Consider the following 20573-nt stretch of genomic DNA (forward strand, 5'->3'; position numbering starts at 1 on the left):
ATAAGCGTGATGTACTTATTACTAAGGCGATGAAGTATAGCTGTTTGAAAAGATCTATTTCAGGTCACGATTGCTCATCTTGTGCAATACAATCAAACATTTTCAACACAGAGTTTATGCAAACAGTTTTGAGAGCTTATTGAGCTTAATATCATTATGCTGCTAACACACTCACAATGACATTGCTCATATTAACAGGTATAAGATTCACAATCTAATTTTTAATGAACCAACTATTGCCAATCAGCATGCAGAGGCTGTTGGGACTGGCAAGAGTTTTGCAGGTTATAAACTTTCATCGCATCGCCATCCAACCAATAGATGTTGGGAAATTTCACTTAAAACTACAGGTCAGAAAGTCAGCAGAGTTCATTAGGATTCATCATCTGGGAACCACTAATGTCTTCTCCAGATTTTGCGGCAATCGATCGAGGAGATATTTCAGCAGCTAAGTGGATACTTTGACCTGCTGGAGGCATTCGATGAAAAGTCAGGGGATTACCAAAGTCGGTGGAGTCATTGTTGAGATATTTCAGTCTGGACCAAAGAAGTGACCAAGCAACACTTCCATCCTCTTAGCTGTGATGCTGCAGCCATTAATAAAAACAGAGGAAGCCCCTCTCTGTACCATATGGCCACACTCCATATATACAGCACATTATTGTTCATCAGATGTTCAATATATGAGTGCATGTACAAGCAGAGCACAAATCAACTCGATAATTCCTTTCTTGCAGATGTGGCATGAAGCAACCCAAAGATAACAAATTATTAGTTTGTGAAAAATGATTTTAAACTTTGTAAAGCTTTTTTTTTGCTCAGCAGCACCTGTGGACCACATCGCATTTGATCTTTTTTGAAACTGGATGTTCTCAGTAAAAAGGCTGAGCCATGGGGAGATTGTATGGTGTTCAAGTGATATAATGGTTCGGGCTTTTATTGGGCTCCAGTCGTGGTGTTATCTGCAATTGCTGTAATGAAGACAGACCTAATTATCAGACAGAACTCCACTCTGAACAGGACTCTAATTATGGCCTAACCGCTGTTCTCTTACTGTTCACTGTCAGGGTCATAGGAGGGGGAGACTGCTGCTGTTTCCTTCAACGCAAACACACACGCACACACACACACACACACACACACACACACACACACACACACACACACACACACACACACACACACACACACACACACACACACACACACACACACACATACACACACAGAGCCTGAGAACTCATTGTGCTCAGCTGTTCTGATGCTCTTCTGTGCAGGCATTATGGTCTAGTGGCAGGGATGATCAAACATGACAACACACTCTGCCCCCCTCTGACTGATGACAGTCTTATATCATCTGATTAATTAATAACAACTCCTGATGTCACTTGAACAGCATTATCATTTGTATTGTGGCGTAGCCTATATTGCATCAGTATTTTAAAGGGAAATCCCTGTGAAATGACCCACATTTATTTAATCGAGAAATAGACAAGACAACTAGACAGGGTATGAAGTCATGTCTGAAAGCGAACAAAAGGGGCAGCGGGGTTGCCTACAGATAGATTAATCCATCAATGGTCTCATTCTGTGGCCATTTGTCTTGAATACATGAATGTAAAATTATTGCAGATTTATCTGCTCTTGTGGATTGATTCGAGGCCATGGGGCTGATAAATTAAATGCCATGTTTCTAAATTCAGACTGGAGCGGAAGGGTAAGCAGCTTGTGCAGTGACCTTGATTGTGAGTATTGAACATCCAAGTGAGAGGACAGGACAGATGAGAGGAAGCGATTTGGCGCACAAAGAAATATGCACTAGTGTGCCATGTCCCTTAATGAATGCAGCAAAAATGCAGTCACGCAGGAGAGAGGGTTACGAGATGGGAAACTCCCTCAAATAATTAATCAAAATTTAACTCTGTTATTGTCAGTAACAGGTACAGTGAATAGCCTGTCCTCATGCACATCCACAGTATCTTCCAGGGGGTGTAGTTGGCTCGACTGGCTTCTATGATGACTTTGCTCCGGAAGAGTGAGGATAAGAGAAGATATATGTGGGAGCTACTGTGCAGAAAAAAAAGAAGAGATGGAGAGTGAGAGAAAATACATGTGTTTAAACCCCCTAAAAGAAATATAAAGTCAAGCTGTATCAAGGATAAATTTGGATTTCCTGAAGTCTGGATATATTTGAAATATGCATCATAAATTGAAGAGAGAACAAGGTGCTGCAAAGCGCATGGTGATTCATACATGCAGTTATAAAACAAGAGGAATATGAAACAGAAAATGAGCCATCCCTCCAGAGATCAACATTATATGGCCTGAAACTACAACAATGCAACTTGGAGTCAAGGTCACTGAGCGTACTGATCACTTGAGACTCATTCTCTGCCAATGAGTACTTTAAAAACAGAAAAAAAATCCATTATTGATGCTGCAAGCACACCGAACAAGAATATGCATTGACTTTATGATTACTGCTCACAAAAAGAACAGTGTATTTTCAGGCTATTTACAACCTGTGGACATTTATCCTTGAAAAAAATGTGTGCAGCTCTGCAAAAAAGCTGGAATCAAAACGATCCACTGTTGTGTAGCTACAGGGCTAGGCAGCTTTCTGAATCCTGCCTACAGGAGAGTCTATATTTGTCTATGTGACAGTTCAATTTTCCACAAACCAGCAAGGGAATGTGAGAAACACAATTTGAAGAAGAAAAAAAGAAGAAGGACAATATGCCTCTCACAGCAGACAGCAGCTTTAATTATTCATTTCAAGGGAATTGCCAGCAAATGTAATTTTTGTGTGCGTGTGTTTTGTCTATTTCACGGCCAGTCTTTCGTGGGCCAAGTTACTGCTACGCATGAACAGAGAGATGACAGCACCTGGCTGACATTCGTGGGATATACAAACAATTGATGCCGCTCAACAGATGAAATTTCAGAGAATATAATTTTTTCAGTTGTAGACATTCAACAATTATTGTAGGATCAAATCTTGACTTTAGTGTAATTTGATGTAACAGTCACAGAGACTGGACAGTAGGCTATTTCATCTAGTGGACAAGCTCATCGTTTCTATTTGGTAAAACGTATGGAAAATAAATATTGTGTGTGAAATTCCAGATTGCATCTCTGGGGCTAAAAACAACCTTCACCCTGTATCAGAAATCTGCAGTCTAGACAGAAACTGGATCTTCTGGGAACACAGTGTGATAAAGCTGGCCTGAGAGACAACACCTCAGGAAATGAACACACACACACACACACACACACACACACACACACACACACACACACACACACACACACACACACACACACACACACACACACACACACACACACACACACGGATGAATCTCAGAGTGACGGCCTGTGTTTATAATAATAATAATCTTTATTGTGGACTCGAAAAAGTGGTCCACTCTCATACACATACACACTTAACATAATTTATACAAGAAAAGAAAAGTCACTGTGACCTGGTCACACCGATGAGACTCGACAGCGCCCTCTGATGGCAGACACCGAGCTGTGCAAATCACCACGAGGAAAAACATTAATCAGAATAAACGATTGCGACAACTGTATTATTATTCATTACAAACTAAAAAAAAAAAAAAAAATCAATTCTGATCGAACATATACACACAATATTTAATCCTGGACTAACGCCTGAATTATGGAAATCTATTGGGCTATATCCGCATTGCTTTGCGCATGCGCAAGACAGGGACGCGAATTGAAAACACGGAAGATCAATGTTAGACCATCATAAACAGACAACACCCTGCTGAAATCTCTTTGAAAGACGTATTGCAGCAGTCCTTCATCGGACCGGGTGTAATATCTTCCTCTTCTTTGACACTGACAGCTTGTGAATGAACCGGACGATGGCCGTAGTGTCATTATCGCTCCTGTAGCCGAGCTGCTGCCGCCTCATTGAAACACAGACTGGTAGCAGGCTGCTGCTAACATGCCTGCTCGCAACTTAGTGTCCAACGGGATCCCTAACAGCAAAGTTAGGTACTCCAGGGTGGCCTCTGATGATGACGGCTACATTGACCTGCAGGTAAGAAAGACCACGTGGTCCGTCATCGGAGATGAAAAGATGAATTTAAGGGGAAGGGCAGCAAACTGGATCAGTGCTTCAGGATTTAGGCTATATCAACATATATCTTCAATAGCCTACTTTTTTTTTTAGAACAGCAACTCTAAACATATAGAAAACATATTTTAAAGGAGCACTGTATTGATTTTTTATGGGGTACTTGCGAGAAACGTATTTAAAAAGAAAGGTCAAAGTCAAAGCAGCATCAGATATTTCCTCAGCCTAAAAGTGCCTTGAATGGGTATATAGCTCCAACAATGCTAATAGATGTAGGCCTAGGTCTTATGGTTTGGTAAGTGCCCACTTCTTTCAAACTTGCTTGTTCTCACAAAACTGTAATCCCCAGGCAAAGTCAAGTCAAGTTAAGTGAATTTTATTTACAAAGCAGGCACTTTAGCTACAAATAGACAATGCCAACAGATCCCACCAAGAGGAAGTGCAGGAGGGGGGGGGCAGTACATTGTCAGTGCAACCTGGCCTAAGCTATCAGTAATACGTTATTACTAAATTATTAATCATTATAAGGAAAGAGTCAAACTGATTTATTGAATCTGAGGCCCATTCACTGGAGGCAGGATGGTGACAGGTAGCCTACCTAAAGGTAACTAAGGCAATTAAAAAAATAAGGTAACTAAAATAACCCTAATAATATCATCATCTTGAAAAAGCTCCTATAGAGTGACCAATAGATAATAAGATGGACGTCTGTGAACCTGTCAAGTACTGTCACTTTAACCAAGAAGTTCTGGTACATAATGAGCCAGACTAATTTTGACGGTGTAGTGTGTGAGTGGGGAAACAGGCAGTGCTGTATAAATCCTGCTGGGCCTGAGAAAAGTGTTTTAATTAAACATTTTTTCCTCCTCGCAGTTCAAAAGGAGCCCACCCAAAGTCCCATACAAAGCCATAGCACTAGCCACAGTCCTCTTCTTAATCGGCTCTCTGTTAATCATCATTGGCGCCCTGCTCCTGGCTGGATACTTCGAGGTCACTGTGAGTATTTCTTTCTTTCTTTTTTTAATGTCCCAACAGATCAAGTAACATATCTTGATTAAATACATGTCTGAAATGTTTTCCCTCCCACAGCACACAGACCGAACTGTGCCTGTCCTTATCATTGGGATCCTTGTCTTCCTGCCTGGAATCTACCACCTACGGATAGCTTACTATGCATCAAAGGGCTACCCAGGGTACTCCTATGATGACATCCCAGACTTTGATGACTGACCTGCACTGTAGTTTCAGATGTGCTTACATGCATACACTATAGCTTAAGCTGAACTTGAGGTAGTGGTACCTTTTAAAGAAAATGAGGTGTAATCGTTGCTGTGAACAACAGTTTTATTCTAATAGATTTTTATGCCGAAGTAGCCAATGCCTGCTCTTATGAAGCCACATCAGTATCAGATGCTATTGATTTATGTTTGTTTTATTAGCTTTGTTAATTAATAAAATTATAATTTGGTGAGTCTTGAGAGTCTCTATTGTTATTATTTAACCATCCTCCTCCCAGTAATTTATCATCATCATCATTTAATTCAGATGATGAACAGAAATATTGAACTGATGCACAATAGAACACATAATAATGTAGCATGTAGAGGAATTCAACCAGTGTGGCATCGTATGTACTAAAATAGGGCTGTTATAGAGATTAAGTTAAATTTAGATGAGACAGTTTTGAAAAATAATTTCTGTCCAATAAAACTAAAATTTTATTGACTAGATTTTGAAATTTTAAGTGATTTGCCCACTTGTCCAGTGGTAGAGAAACATTTACAGAACAATTCAGCAAATATTCCAGGCTGTACAGACTAGGCTGAGTGATGTCCCTCATACAGAAATCCAATATTTAAAAGGCTAATATTGGTTTGTGTGTGATATGATCAGCACTGTACGACAGAATTTGCCTTACCCTCCCGTTAATTCCTGCTCACTGTGCAAAGTTGTTCTTTCTTGGAGGATTTCATGTGATTAATTCCAATCCTTTGATCTCCATATGGTGCACCTGGCCCGTGAGAGTAAACACTGTCAAACATGGGCGCACACAAGCAATTAAAGCTTGACATCCTGATAACTTGTCTCAGAACCTCTCCTCTAATTGGTGTTATCAACATCATGAGTTTCAACAAAATTTGAATTTGTGCCTAGTGAAAGCCAAAGCTACCACCTTGATTCACTTTGCAGTAAAATGCCATATGAAAAGTACTCATGTAATCCTTTCATATGCTTAGCAACTGGCTTTATCAGTGGTTGTTTTCAAGGACACTACTTTGTGCTCTCTTTTTTTCTTGCTACCCACACTTAATCATCCACCAATTGCAAACTACATGGCGTTACATCAGATCAAACACTTTACATAAGCTTTAAAACTTTTGCTGATGGATGCCTACCTTTTCAGGGAGCACACACAACTACGGAATGCTTTTATAGCCTACTGTTCAAACTCACTGGGAAAAGACAGAGCAACTGCACTGTTCATGATATCTTTGCTTTTAATGTCTCAACAATTTACCTAAAACAATCACATATTACTGCTACCTTGGAAATGTTAATGTTAATTTTATATTAACCCTGGATTTAATTGTATAAAAATACTACCAGGCAGGCAGGCAAGGCAGACACTGCTGCACAATAAGAGCTACTGTTAAAAACTAATTTTACTTTAAAAAAACACTAAACCCAGCGACATAATAGTTAATTTCAACTGCTGAGCAGACCCATACAAGACATGCACACACAAGTCTAAGTGTATTGTAAGATTCTAGGGATATAATAGTCTTTTATTAATAGTGTATAACAACAATTTATCTAAACTACTCTTCAGCATTGCTATGTCACAAGTAATGCACACTGATAAACCACTACTATATATAAAACTATAGAGCTAAATTTGATTTCCTTTTCTCTATGGGCCTGTGGTCAACCCTTTGGTTCTGATGGACAAGTCGTGAACCCAATCAGTCTCTGTTGATACAGGACTAGCACCGCCCCCCTGTGGTCATAGGGTCATACTGACTGGTTGGCCCTGGATTGGTTATTTTAAACAGCAGGGTAAACAAGAAAGAGGAAGAAAAAACAAAACAAAACACAAAAAACCCCAATATTTCTGCTATGACCCAACCGACCTATTCGCCGCCAGCTCCTATATGACAGAGGATTAGCTCATCTTTGAGTCATGCACAGCCCAGGGTAGGAGCACATCACAACAAGTAGCTCTGAGGTAAGATAATGAAAATCTTTCAGGTACACCTGGAAAACAATTTTCTGATGAAATAAGGTTTAAAAAAAAGAAAAATAGTTTGGAAAAAAACGTGAATGAGTCCTCCTATTGAACTTCTACCCGGTCACAACAACAGATAAATTAATACAATTACATAGCTAACGGACGGTGTAAGTGTATGGTAACACACCTGTACTTAATGGCCAGTAACTTAACGTTAGCTAAAGTTAACGTTACAGGCTAGCTGTGTTAGCTAAGGGACAGCCAACAGTTTGTGATGGCGGGTAAAATTGTCACAGGTGAGAGTATATTTTCATGTATGTAAGTGTTCACTACTGCTAAGTAGAAATTACAACAGTTTGCATTAGCTATATGAACAATACAACTACAGCCTTGTCGTTCTGATTTTGCCGCCAATAAAAACAGTTGGGGGACAAGATGGCCAATTGATAATTAAGGTTAACAGACATGTTATGATGATAATTCATAATCCCGATCAGTATTTATATGGCAGATGGTGCTGGTGTATCTGTGTGCACGCGCCCGTGCGTATGTGGGTTTGGGTGGGTGATGAAACCCAATGAATTATTTAGTGTGTCTTAGCCTACTGCTGTTTTCTATTTTATATTACACTTGGGGACCTTATGAGGAGAGATGTTGTTTTCTTTGAACATTTGCTGGATGCTTTACCAAACGGTCGGAGTCAAACGTTATCCTTGTGTTGTGCTGCTTCTGCCTTTTGTTACGACCCCTCAGTCTTTCCCACGGAAAGGCGCTTTTGTTTGAGGCGCTAAAACACCAGCAGCATCAAGCGTCAGAGACGGGTGGCACAGTAGAGGAAGCTGATACAGCAGCCTTCAAGATAAAAGCATTTTATTCTCAGCCTCACGCACGACAATGATGGCACTAAAGAAAATTCATGCTCTTCTGGTGTAGTGGTTGTCCACGTGTCTCTGTAGCCACTGTGTCAGTGAGCCAGCAATATGAGGACATTCACATTGAGGCAATTAAATTAAACCCAGGCATAGTCTAATTGTGTACACCTGTGAACTTTATGAAAACGGCTTGCACTGATTTACAACAACTAACTGTTGGGTTTTAGTACACGGAGAGACACAAAAAGAAGAGCAGTTTAAAAAAAAAAAAATCGGGAAATTTAAACAAATATCATAGTTGTCTGGTATCTTTCCTATAGTTAAATCGACGATATGACTAAATCACGCCTTTAACATCAGTCCTGTCCTGTATCATCCTCGTTTCTATTCTTGTTGGGGGACTTTATCTTGAAAGGTGTAACAGGAAGTGCTGTGGTTGTGTTTGTCTGAGTTGACAGTGGTTCCCGTCGGAGGAGGAGGGATGATAATAATGGGAGGGGAGACACGGAGAGAGTATCAACAGCAGGGCTCTAACTAAACGTGTGGTGTGCTCGCTTTCTGGTCAAACTTGCTCCTCTGTGATGTGAAATGCGCACTGCGTCCCCTGAAAGCCGTTTCTATATATTCATGAAATAGATTAAAAACTCCTTCGATTAAATTTTACTTCGGGCAAGTTTGGATTAAGAAGACTGCGGACATAAAAGCCAAGGCGTGGAAAGTTTAAATGGACTTAAAGTGGACTGATGTCGATCCCATGAAGGTGGTCTGGGTTAATGGATCTTATTGAAACCTCAAGATATTTTTCAGGACCTTCTGGAAACCATGGATGCCGAGGAATAATTGTGTGTTTTCCCTTTGATCCACACACGGACTTGGAAAAAATGTGACCACCTGCGCTTTATACAACCCCCGTGTTTTTTGTTTAGTTTTTTTTTTTTTTTAGCCTATTTGAAGTCGTACGTTTTGATCTGACTTCTCCTTCAAGAGAAAGTTGTGAACGATTACTGGTCTGCAAAACGAGTGTGGAAGGGAACACCAATGGATTGAAAGACTGTACTTCCAGCTTCAAGTGAAAAGTGCCTCTGGCAAGGTAAGGAGCTGCGCAGGCAAAGCATCTTCTACAGGCCTGTATAGTAGGCTAAACATAGAAAACATCAGTATTTCGGATCTTGGCTGTAGTCGTAATCAATAACACACGATGTGTTCTGGTTAGGATATAAATCCATTGTACACCTGTGGTATTCTTGCTACACCACTTAAAATGAGCCTGTGCGATTCCTCAGTAACCTTACCTTATTACCTGTTATTTCCCATTTTATCACATACAACTATTTTTATAAACCCATAGTGGTGCTGTGGCAGTAGTCCTGATCCCATGTTCAACGCACTGTATTACTGTGATACCTCCCGCTTTTGTTTATGTTTTGTGTATCACATGTGCCACTTGAAATCTCGGGGTGAGTGTGGGGGATTTTTTTCCGCGTTAAACCAGGTTTAATACGCTGTAATGGCCTAAAACTGAACTCAGTACCCTGGATTAAAATGGTGAGAACAATAGCCAGTCAAAAATAGTGCATTTTATTTATTTCTTATTCAGAGCTTTCTGTTTGTGCCAGACTCCCTGTCAGACAAAAGACGCACCTGTTTTGTTTTGCAGGAGGTCTTGATGGTGACATGGAGGACTGAGCATCCCTGTTCTCTGTAGGGGTAGAAATAAAGAGCTTCTGGCTTGCTTTCTGTTTCTGTTTTACACGGACGACACACTTTATTTGTCTGCTGCTCCACAGCATGGCATAATGTAATGGACACACAACCTAATTTAAGATGTTTTGTACAGGGAAGTGCAGCTGTCCTGTGCTTTTCACATGATATATACCCCCCGCTGTAGCCTCTCATTTTCCTTGTTTTTATTGCGCTTTTTAATCCTGATTTGTGAGACATGAGGTTCTGACAGCACCCGTGATGCCTGCAACCCCTAGTATTGTCACTGTTTACTTTCTTAATCATTAGCTGTCTTCATTATTTAACAGCTTGTGGGTTGTTTTAGGCACTTTTAAAATTGGTTATTTCCTTAAAATTGCACACGTATGAGAAATGCCCACTGCCACGACATCTTCTTCCAAGCACAAAATATTTAGTCCATTTTTATGGCGTTGCCTCATTTAGAGAGATTCAGTTTTGGATTTTTCTCCCAGAACCTCAGAAAGCAATGTTTAGCATATCATCCAGGCTTTCCAGGTTTCACTGTCAGACACCAGCTCAGGTGTCACTTTACACAGTAATATCCCACACATTTTAACACTGAACAGGACTTGACATTTCACTACCATACTCCACTTTTCAAAATGCTATGTGGCCATCTGTGGCCTGCAGGGACATTGTTGTGCTGGAAGGACATTGATTGCATTGAGAAACTAATTATTCATGAGTTGAAGAGGTTACTCCAAATCTTCTGGTTGTCTATCTCGAGGTTAAGATAGTCTGCAGTCCTTCAGTGAATGCATGTCGGAAACATAGTTCTGTATGTTGTAGAAGAATATTCACAACAATGCACATAAAACAAAGCTAAGGGTGATCACAGAGAAGTTTAAGAGCTGTGCAGTATCATAAATGCACAATGCATTTCTCAAGCATCCTTTGTTCTCTGTTGCTGACGGTGTATGGTATGGTTGTTGATTTTGATAGATAAATGCAGACTTACCTGAGCACCACTATACTTTTTTTGTCTCATTAGTGGTGTCTTGTCTGATATAGAGCCCTTTACATAATCATCAATGAAGACATGTGAATCACATCAGCGCACATTTTTAGCTGTAATGCTGCTCCATGCTGTGGTCCTTTGAGAATGTGACTCGCTGATCTTAAAGCTTTAAAATAAATCCAATGCCACACTTCATCAGCAGGCTGCAGCTCCTGAGTTTGTTACCTTTGGCTTTTGACCCTTGCTTCCTCTCAGTGTCGTGTCTTGAAAGTAGCTTTATGAGACTGACCTGCCCCTGAGAGTCGGGGGCAGGGAAGGACAGAGTATGGAGTTAAAAGAGGGATGTTACTGTAGCTTCCTAGTTTTCATCAGTCTCATGTCATGCTCTGCTCCCCTGTGCCCTCTGAGCTGTGTGAAATCATCCCAGGGACCAAAATATAAAATCCCTCCATTCATACTTGAACTATATAACTGATTTCAGTTGCTGGAAATTTAATTGCACAGTGGAGGTAACACTGTGCAGGTTTTTCTGTGTGCGTTAATAAAAAAAAACTTCTCACTACTACTACTACTACTACTACTACTAGTGCATTCACTAGCATCAATATTGTTATTCCCTGCAGCACTATGTGTTAGGTTTTCCAATGTGTTAATCCACAGTAGGCTTTTCCCCTCACGAGACTAGGGCTCCGCTCCTGTGCCCAGTGTGTGCCCTGTTCATTTCCTTTAGTGAAAGTAAATTGTCAATACAGTTTCTAAATTGGGTTGCAGTGCCAGGGACAAAATCCATCAATTGATTGCTGTGATGTGTAGGCTGGTTTAACCAGTCAAGGTTGGATTGGTGGTTTCCTGTGTTAATGGCAGTGGGTCATATGCAGCATTTGTGTGGATCCCATATATGTCTTTGTTGTGGGTTGTTTGTGTGGTATTCCGTCTGAGATCGCTCTGTGCACCTGTGTTCAAAGGTTCTGCTCGAGTAACACTTGTACCTCCTGCTACAGGCCGGTTTGCTCTGAAGCCACGGCCTCTGTCAGGATTAACAAGGATTACCAAGAGAGTAATGCTGCTGCTTATCAGGCTTGTCTCTGTCACTAGCATCACTGGTGGCTCTTCTGAGGTAATGAGGGATAACACACACACTTTCACACACCTTAGGTCAAAAGGTCACTTTTTGCATTGCGCTTTCTGTGTGTCAGAGTAGACATTAGACTGAGAGGAGGAATCGGCAATTTAATTGTGTCTTGTGAAGTGTTCAAGACAGCTGAAATGACCACTGTCATGGCCTTGTTAACCTTAACTTTTGAATTATTCAGTTAATTCCCTGTGAGCAGTTTTTTCTAGTTACAGATGCATATGGAGAAGTCAGGCTCACCAGCTGTTAGAGCTGACAGCTTGGAAACAGCTTCTTGTTTTCATTTAATGCATGATTTTTGTCAGTTTTTGGGTAAGGTCATCCATCCATCCATCCATCCATCCATCCATCCATCCATCCATCCATCCATCCATCCATCCATCCATCCATCCATCCATCCATCCATCCATCCATCCATCCAACCAATTAGACTCTGATTCTGGAAACACTAATTAATGGCATCTGAATTTTAATGAGTCTCTTTTTCTTGAATGAAGTACCATAGGTTGTTGTTATCTTATGTTAACTTATTTTTAAGAACGTGGAGATGAGGAAACCTGTCTCTAACTGGATCTCTAACACCTGGAGACCCAAGCTGAGACTGATGTTGATCTTTATTGGCTGTGGCATGTGTCCTCCAAAAAAAGGGCAACAAAAAACTACTGGCTGTCTTCTCCACCAGCAGAGACTGTAGAGTCTCAGTAGCAGAACATCCTGAAGTGTCAGTGAGTTTACTTGACTTGATTTACCGCTGATTGATCATTGCACAGCCAGATGACAGAATGTCCTTGATTTGACTTACCAATTTGATCTCTAATTCAATTACACTATTAACACTCAAAGCAGCAGGACAGGATTAGTCTGGGTGTTAGAACTGTTCTGTCCAGGAGGCAAAGACTTGACTAGATCCAAAGCAATTTGTGTCAATGAAATCCATGTAACATTGCACCAGTCAGCAGTGTCCACTCACGTTACTGAGCTAAATGCCTTGTGCTGAGGCAGGAGCTTTTTGAAGACTTACTGTAATTCTGTAGTCACTTTGGATTTACCTATGAAATCACGTTCTAGTCGTCTCGTTTTTTTGGTCAAAGATCTTTTGACACTTCTGTCGATGTCATCGGTGATGATGTTGACGCCATTTGCATGACTTCATTTCAAGTGAAGCTGGTGTGTGCTCTGACAATATTATTCGGTAACATCAGTGTCTATCAACTTTGCTGTGTGCAACTTTCAAACAGTTTGTCATTATGTCCACTTTCCCTCAGTCACCCTTGTGAGGAGATTAGTGTCTCGGAGTAAACCCCCCTTGCCTCTCACATGCATAAGAATGCATAGTGTACGGCACGCTCTCACATGGGAACTGTTGGACAATGAGCTGTTCAGTTATTCTTTCTTTGTAAGTTAATAATGATGTAGTCTAACTCATACTTGCTTACAGTTCTGCAAGTTTGACCGTAAGCTTGCAGTCACACAAATGGTATAAGGTACTGCTTTTAACTACACCTAAACATCTGGACTCTTTTTTAAGGCACTCTCAGTACGTATCTATTAAAAGGCCCCATGCTTTGCTCTGCTGCCTGAGGAAATAACCTGGCTGTTGCCTGTCTGCTCCTGCACCTGCAGACAAAGCCCCCTCCAGGCGTCCTCTGTAATATATCAGCTCAGTGTAGGCGCAGCCCTGTCTGTCTGTTCCCACAAGCCGGTCATATATTCTGGAGTTGAAGCACGACAGAGGAGGCAGAAGCAAAGGCAAGATGTGTTAATGTTTGTGGTTGTCAAAAGTTCCTTGATGTTTACATATACCGTTGCTTAGAACTTTAGATATATGAAGGTGTTTTCTCATTACCTTCGCTGTCATGTCATTAAACTGACTGTGCAGACGGCAGCCAGGATGATGCAGCAATGTGCAATCACTTCCATCATTTTCTTTGACTGCTGGAGGTGACACACAAATGATTGGACTGAAAGATTTATTTCTTTATTTTTTAATCCATTATAAGAGCCCTGTTTATTCCTATACCCCTACTGAGCGAATAATGTTTTCTCAGTGGGAGTAATCCTTTCCCCATTACAAACATTGCACTGAAGTGATTCTGTCGTGCAAAAACTGCTCAGCCATTAGTTGTGCCTTACCACCTCCCTGCCTCATCAACATTTACTGTAAAGCCAGTGTCTAATGTGTTTTTGTCCCACTATCAGAGCTTTTATAACCATGGCGTTGTCTTAAAAGGTGCAAAACAATTGTTATTACACATCACTGTCCCAATGCTATACAAGGCCAGCCTCGTTACTCCCGTCCCTATTTTTCTCTCTTGAAAGGAATCAAATGCATCTTTTTCCTGCTCTAGTCTCAGCTGTTTGTTACTGAAGTGTAAACATTGCATTTAAAGGACAAAACTCATCCCTCAAATGATTTTGTTATCTGTGCTTCTGCTCATCTGTGGTTAATAACAAACACCTACAAGCTTTCCAAGAATAGCCTCCTCCTTATATTACTTAAATGACCTTAGAGTAATAATCTGGTATTAGGGGTACTGAATGGAGTGACTTAAGGGGAAGGGGTGAGGTCTTCTATTATGTTTGAAGGGCAGCAACTTAAACTTGTGCCTCCAATCCAATTTGAGGTGGAGGGCCTCGAGAGAAGCTGCAGTTGTTCTTAACAGACAGGCTGTGAAGTAGGACCACAATTTGTGTAAGTGGAGTCCTGTCTGTGCGGCTCGTTAGTGGATGAAAATCACTGGCTCTTACTGGTGGGTTTGCATGAACTGTGCATTTCCTGTAAGAGTCAGGTGAACGCCTGCTGCTGCTGGTTGCTTGATTTGTACTGTAGTTGTCTTGATTGAAGTTTAATTGAAGCACATTGTCTGACCGCAGTCTATTTCTGCCACTCATGTTCCTTTTTTAAGCAGTGGTAATAAGATAACATCTGGAGTTGTGTGAACACACCTGTCAATGCTGTTTGTGTCACCTGTCAATAGCTGTTAGCCTATTTAGCGTGAGATGAGACCTTCTGGATGAGCTGGACCAATCACAAGCATCAGGTTAATCTGTACATACACTTAGAGCCTTGTACAGGTCTTCTGTTTGGACACATACAAACACACTCACACATTGTCACATACACACATGCACACACACACACACACACACACACACACACACACACACACACACACACACACACATACTGTAGGCCTGAGCAGGGAGACCTCCGCAGGATGCTTACACTCAGCTATCTCATGTCCTATACTGTCTATTTGTAGCACTCATTGGAATAGCTTATTTGTGTAGTAATCCAACCACAGCCCAGACATGCAATTTGCCAGAGGATTAAATGTTTTCAAAGAATAGTTATTTATTAACCAAGAAGCATCTGGAATGTAGTGTAGTTGTTGGATTATGAGTTGATGTTAACTCGAGGGATTACATTTGTCTGAGTAGGGATGTGAGGGATGTCCTTGTACAGTGGTTAATGTGTGAATCGTACAGTGGTGTTCTGTTGAAGAGTAAACGGGATGTGTGGTTTTCTCTTTCAGGTTGGGAGATGTGTGAAGAAGCGTGACGGTCGGCCATGGGACTGGAGAGACAGTGGCTTCAGGCTGTCACCACTGCTGTAGCCATCTGTCTGCTAAGTAAGTATAAGATAATGCAAATATGGATCATTGCATACATTTACAATGCATCACCATAGTTCACTTGGTCTCTGGAGCTTTTGGAGCTTTTCACCAACACTTACAGGAATTTCTCACATGTCATCACCAAAGCTCTCAGTACTACTCTTAAATATATTCATATTATCAAAACATGTCATTTACATCAAATACATTTTCAAATCATTGTACAGTGTGTTCTGCTAACTTAAAAGATTCAGTTAAAAAAAGGCAAAAACAGTGTAATGTTGACAGAGAAATTTGACTCAACTACAAGGACTTTTACTTTATAGATGAACTGTGATGAAAATCTACTTTGTATGATGTGATGATGTTGCTTTATAATATATCACTGTTTGTTTTTAGTCTATGATGGTGTGTTTTAAACACTTCCACCACTTTATGTGCACCTTCATCTCTATGGAAACCAGATACAGTAGTTTTTCAGGAGCAGCATCAAGTGAGATTAAGAAAAGTGGAAAAATTTTAAAAATATATTTTGTCCACTGATGTGATGTGATACATTTGACAAAGTTGAGAACCTTTGATTGACTTTTTAGTTTGTAACACAACCATTTGTTTCTCTCCATTTGTCTGTTTACCTCTGTATTTTTTCACCAAAAGTTCACTAGCATAAGACCCATGTCCCTTGTCATGGCAAAGCATTGCAGAGAGGTTGGCATATGTCGCTGTTTAGCTGCCTTCATAGAGTTTGAGTGACACCATAATGCATTTGGCACAGCTCCCATAGCCTTAACATTGGAGAAAGTAAAGAGGAGGGGCTGTTACAACACAGACATGAGTGGACGAGAGACATCAAGGCCAAAATCCAACTTAAATAATATCTCTTGGTGTGGATTTAGATCAATCCTGGATTTGTGCTACCCCCAACCCGGGGCACGCTTCTGTGTTTGCGTGCGTGTGTTTGTAAGGGGGGTGGGTGAGTGGGTGGGATTGATTGTGCTGGTCCGCAGACCATGTGTGTACCCCAGGGGGTGGTGGGAGGTCAGCTAGATAGAGAGCACAGAGGATCCTGCCCCCCCCCCTCACCCCCCTCCTCCTCCCCATCAGAGATTTAAGTAATCACCAGGCCAGATGAGTAGCAGAGCAAACACTGGCACCCAGTTGCGTTTATACCCACGTGAGCACATGGCAGAGAGAGAGAGCGAGGAGACAGAGAGTGGAAAGACTACCCCAGGTGTCACTAATGGGATTGCTGTGTGTTTGCAGGCTTTGCAGCTATACGATCTTGTCACCAAATGGCACATGATTGTTTTACATGCCCTCTGATGGTCCAGCTTGTAACAGGGAACACTCTGGGGATGTCATGTTCAGTGGCTGAGGTCCAGGTCAACAAAACACTTATAAATCCATTGTTGCTCTTTTCTCACTCACCAACTTTTCAGCATCTTGACCTGTATTTTGAACTTGCTGCCTGTGTGGTCAGGGCCCCTCCTCTCACCACTAAAGATATTACTGCTGATGTTTATGAACTCTTCTCTGCATAGAAAGCCATTTTCACAGAAATGACTGACCACGAAATACTAGAGGGGTCAATCTGGCCTCCTTGTCAGCCATAACTCACTTTAAAAGAGAAGCCTCATATTTCTCAGGGCCTTAAAGAACATGATTTATGTTGTTTATTCACATGCACTGTTTATTGCCTTGCATGCTACAGTATCAGCAAGTGTCCACAGTGGATCCTGTGCTTTATCCTGGTGATATGCTGTTGTCTTTACAGGTGTGTCTCAAGGTGTGTCAGCGTTGGTTCGTGCCAGAGTGGGGGGTTCTGCAGAGCTGGGCTGCAACCTCACTCCTACATCCAGGGAAGTCACCACACCAAATATCTTTCCTCTACATGTGGTGGAGTGGGTGCGCCTTGGCTACAGCGTTCCCATCCTCATTAAATTTGGAGTGTATGCGCCTCGTGTTCACCCAAACTATAAGGGTAAGAGTTATTCAGATGCATTCACTTACACACTCTCTTGACAAAACCTTGCTTTGACCGAATCCACTATTATCATACTGCTTGTTTCTTCAAGGATTCAAGAGACTGACCACCTCTTGACAGATTTTTTATAATCATGGTTCAGTAGATTTTGGTCAGGGGAGGGGCGGTGTCCATGTGGCAACTTCATTCATTTGTCTTGTGTGAGCAAAGATAAGGAAGTGACACTGGTATTTATCAAGACTTGACAAGAGAGGGCTTAGATGAAACAATACGCCAAATAGGTAATCCATCCAAACCACAACCCCTGTAATTACTGTTGGTGTTCAGTCTGTGTGTTTCCAGACTGCTTGTGCCTTGCAGGGAGAAGAAGAACAGCGAGAATGCATGTGCTTTAATGGAGGCAGTTAAAGGGGGGTGGGGTAGCTGAGCAAGACGAAGGGGGGTACCAGTAACGCTGTGCACTGGGGGATTAGGGGTGTAGGTGGGGGCTTGGTGGTCTGATGACAGTGTTTTATTAGTATGCTGAGGGGTGACCCAGTAAGGGGAGATTGTTGTGCTGGAAGGAGGATGGATGAAGCATTGGGAATAATGGGAGTTTTCTTGCTGGAGCCCTATAATCCTGTCATTGTCTACTAAAACACAAAAGACAAAGAGGGGTATCACAACCTCCCCTTGCTTTGGCAAAGCTAACAGCTCTAGTAGGACACCCAAAATCCCATACTGTCCCAACTAGGTCACTGAAATGTACAGGGGATGTTGCTTAATAGCAGTCCACATTCGTCATGTTGGAACTTATTTATATGGCAGAGCAGAGAGAAGCCGCTGATCCAGAGACATGATTGCAGTGTCATGATAACCCAGGAACCACATTTAAGGTCTATATGGGCTGAGCCACAAACAGGCTGCCTCCACAGTTGGGCTACATGTGTTTGGCATGTTAACCCTGTTGTATGTCGTTAACCGTCGTGTCATTGTTTAGGGGCAGTCATCTGATGCACAAGCAGCCATAATGGAGTAAACAACATTACATAGATGTAGTAGAGTAGAAGACTGCTTTGGGATGTCCCAATATTTTTCCATATCCATCCCTTGTGTGTACTTGTCTGCTGTGGGCTTTACCCCTGTCTGCCTTAGATCCTCATATCTCCCCTCCCACTGGAGGCAGATGGTAGCATGTGAAGCGTGTCAGCGCTGTGGGTCTAATGTATTCTACCCTCAAATTAAAATGTTGGGGGATTTCAGATTTAGCCCACAAGACAGTCAAGCAGGCAGCCATTTCCTGATATTTGTCTTTGCCTGTCTTAGAACAGGAACAAGGGAGGAAGGATGATTTACATTTCAAGCGTTTGGATCAAAAAACAGTAAAAAGATCAACAATATGAATTATGGTTATGATTGCAGCAGACCTAACAGGTGCTCAAGGCTGCTTCCAATAAAGCTAAGTGGGGTGTCAGGCTTGAATATGTTATACTCATTTTAAGTGTCTCCTGCCCTTCCTTCGGTGGACTCATTGCATTGCAAACGCATATTTAAGTAGGTTAAAATAAAGCATAAAAGCATTCTTAAATGCTGTCTGTCCTTGGTCTGCTGCTTTGTCTCAGACTCACTGATGTTATCTGCCATATTTAGAAACTGAGATGAAAGAATCGGAGCAGGCGATATCTTGGATGACTATTTCAGTCCATTAAACCACCAATTTTTTGATATGATATCAGGTGTATTTGAGATTGCATTCTGTATTTGAGGAGTGTCATGACCAGAGAGTGGCGTCCTTCTGTTGAACCTTTTAGACACCAGCCTGTCTGGGTCTGAGAGACTCTCTTGTCTACTTAAAATGAAGCAGGAAGGTATTAGTACCCTCATCCCTCTCCCTCTCTGTTTCACATCCAGTATGCCCTGCAGGGCTGAACATTAGTCAACTCACAACAAAGAGGAAACAGCCGGATAAACTCTGACTGACACACTATTATAGTCTGTTTGAGTTGTATTTGTTGAGACAATATGTTCAAGTCTTGCGATGTCAGGATGGTTTACTGTTGCAGGGCTAGATCAAATGTCTCCTGTGTGCTGAAGTAAATCAGTAGAGACTGTGAGCTGGGGACTCCGACCTGAGGTTAGAACGACAATGGGCAAACCCCCGGAGCTCAGCAGGCCTCCATCACGCTCTCAGTGTGACCTCTGAACACTGGAGAAGCTAAAGTCTGCATTTGTCACACACATTCTCAAGTCACGTACGCACAGTCGCACACACCTTCATATACCAGTGCACCCACAAAACCTGAACTCTGTAACCTTTTCCTTCATAAAACTAAAGTGGAATAGAAATCTCTGCTTTTACAACATGATTCTTGGTGAATGCAGCAGCAAAAAAAAGCCTATTTGAAAGGTGAGACTGGTCACCTTTATCATCCACAACCAGTTTTTCTGCTACAGCTAGACAAGGGTGATGTGCAGCAAACAATGACACAATGAATGAAGAATAGACTTAGGCCTCAACTTGAGAATTTCATGTTTGCCAGCTTAGAGCAGCAGGTTACCTCAGGGTTTAGGTGTGTCACTGGTCAGATTCAATGTAGAGCATGAGATCAGAGTCAGTGATTCATATTTAATCCTGCTCTGGCGTGGATATGGAGTCCAAGTGTTTTGTATGGCCTGAGCAAACAGTAGCAGGATAATCCACTGTTGTAAGATTACTCAACATGGGTGTAAAGTTACATTTTATTTTTAGCATCATTGCCTAGTAAGTTTTTTCCTGGTGGGCAGCCCAGCTGAGGAAACATCAGGTAACCAACAGTTGTCAACATCAGTGTTTTGCAAAGGGAAAACAAAACAACTGGAGTTCTGTGCTAGAAAACACCTCAGACACCATTGGTAACCTCACTGCGCCATACTTCAGATTGTGAGTAGGGATGTCCCGATCACATTTT

The 20573-nt window shown here is 41.6% G+C and overlaps 2 protein-coding genes across 5 annotated transcripts in view; both read left to right on the forward strand.

Annotated features, from left to right (window-relative positions):
• The first annotated feature begins 3718 nt into the window (after window positions 1-3718).
• On the forward strand, window positions 3719-5578 carry tmem230b (transmembrane protein 230b). The gene is made up of 3 exons (XM_085787285.1): window positions 3719-4075; window positions 4985-5107; window positions 5201-5578. Exons 1-3 carry the CDS (start codon window positions 3980-3982, stop codon window positions 5339-5341), a joined length of 360 nt encoding a protein of 119 aa, XP_085643411.1. The 5' UTR covers window positions 3719-3979; the 3' UTR covers window positions 5342-5578.
• Window positions 5579-7187: 1609 nt separating this feature from the next.
• Window positions 7188-20573, forward strand: part of igsf9b (immunoglobulin superfamily, member 9b) — a 30329-nt gene continuing 16943 nt past the window's right edge. The window contains exons 1-3 of one of the 4 annotated variants that reach the window (XM_085787288.1): window positions 7188-7306; window positions 15582-15677; window positions 17437-17643. In XM_085787288.1, coding sequence (XP_085643414.1) covers window positions 15617-15677; window positions 17437-17643 — 268 coding nt within the window. In that variant the 5' untranslated portion in view covers window positions 7188-7306; window positions 15582-15616. Of the gene's footprint in view, window positions 7338-8709; window positions 9303-15581; window positions 15678-17436; window positions 17644-20573 lie in introns of those variants that run through there. The other 3 variants (XM_085787287.1, XM_085787286.1, XM_085787290.1) reach the window with 3 other exon arrangements.

Source organism: Trachurus japonicus, chromosome 9 (genome assembly GCF_045865225.1).
Source record: "Trachurus japonicus isolate A0001 chromosome 9, Traja_1.0".
In the NCBI taxonomy this organism is placed as follows: domain Eukaryota; kingdom Metazoa; phylum Chordata; class Actinopteri; order Carangiformes; family Carangidae; genus Trachurus; species Trachurus japonicus.

Coding starts and splice junctions, on each gene's coding strand:
- tmem230b (XM_085787285.1), top strand. CDS start 3,980: ATGCCTGCTCGCAACTTAGTGTCCAACGGGATCCCTAACAGCAAAGTT. Junction 4,076..4,984: donor ACGGCTACATTGACCTGCAG/GTAAGAAAGACC, acceptor TCCTCCTCGCAG/TTCAAAAGGAGCCCACCCAA. Junction 5,108..5,200: donor CTGGATACTTCGAGGTCACT/GTGAGTATTTCT, acceptor TCCCTCCCACAG/CACACAGACCGAACTGTGCC.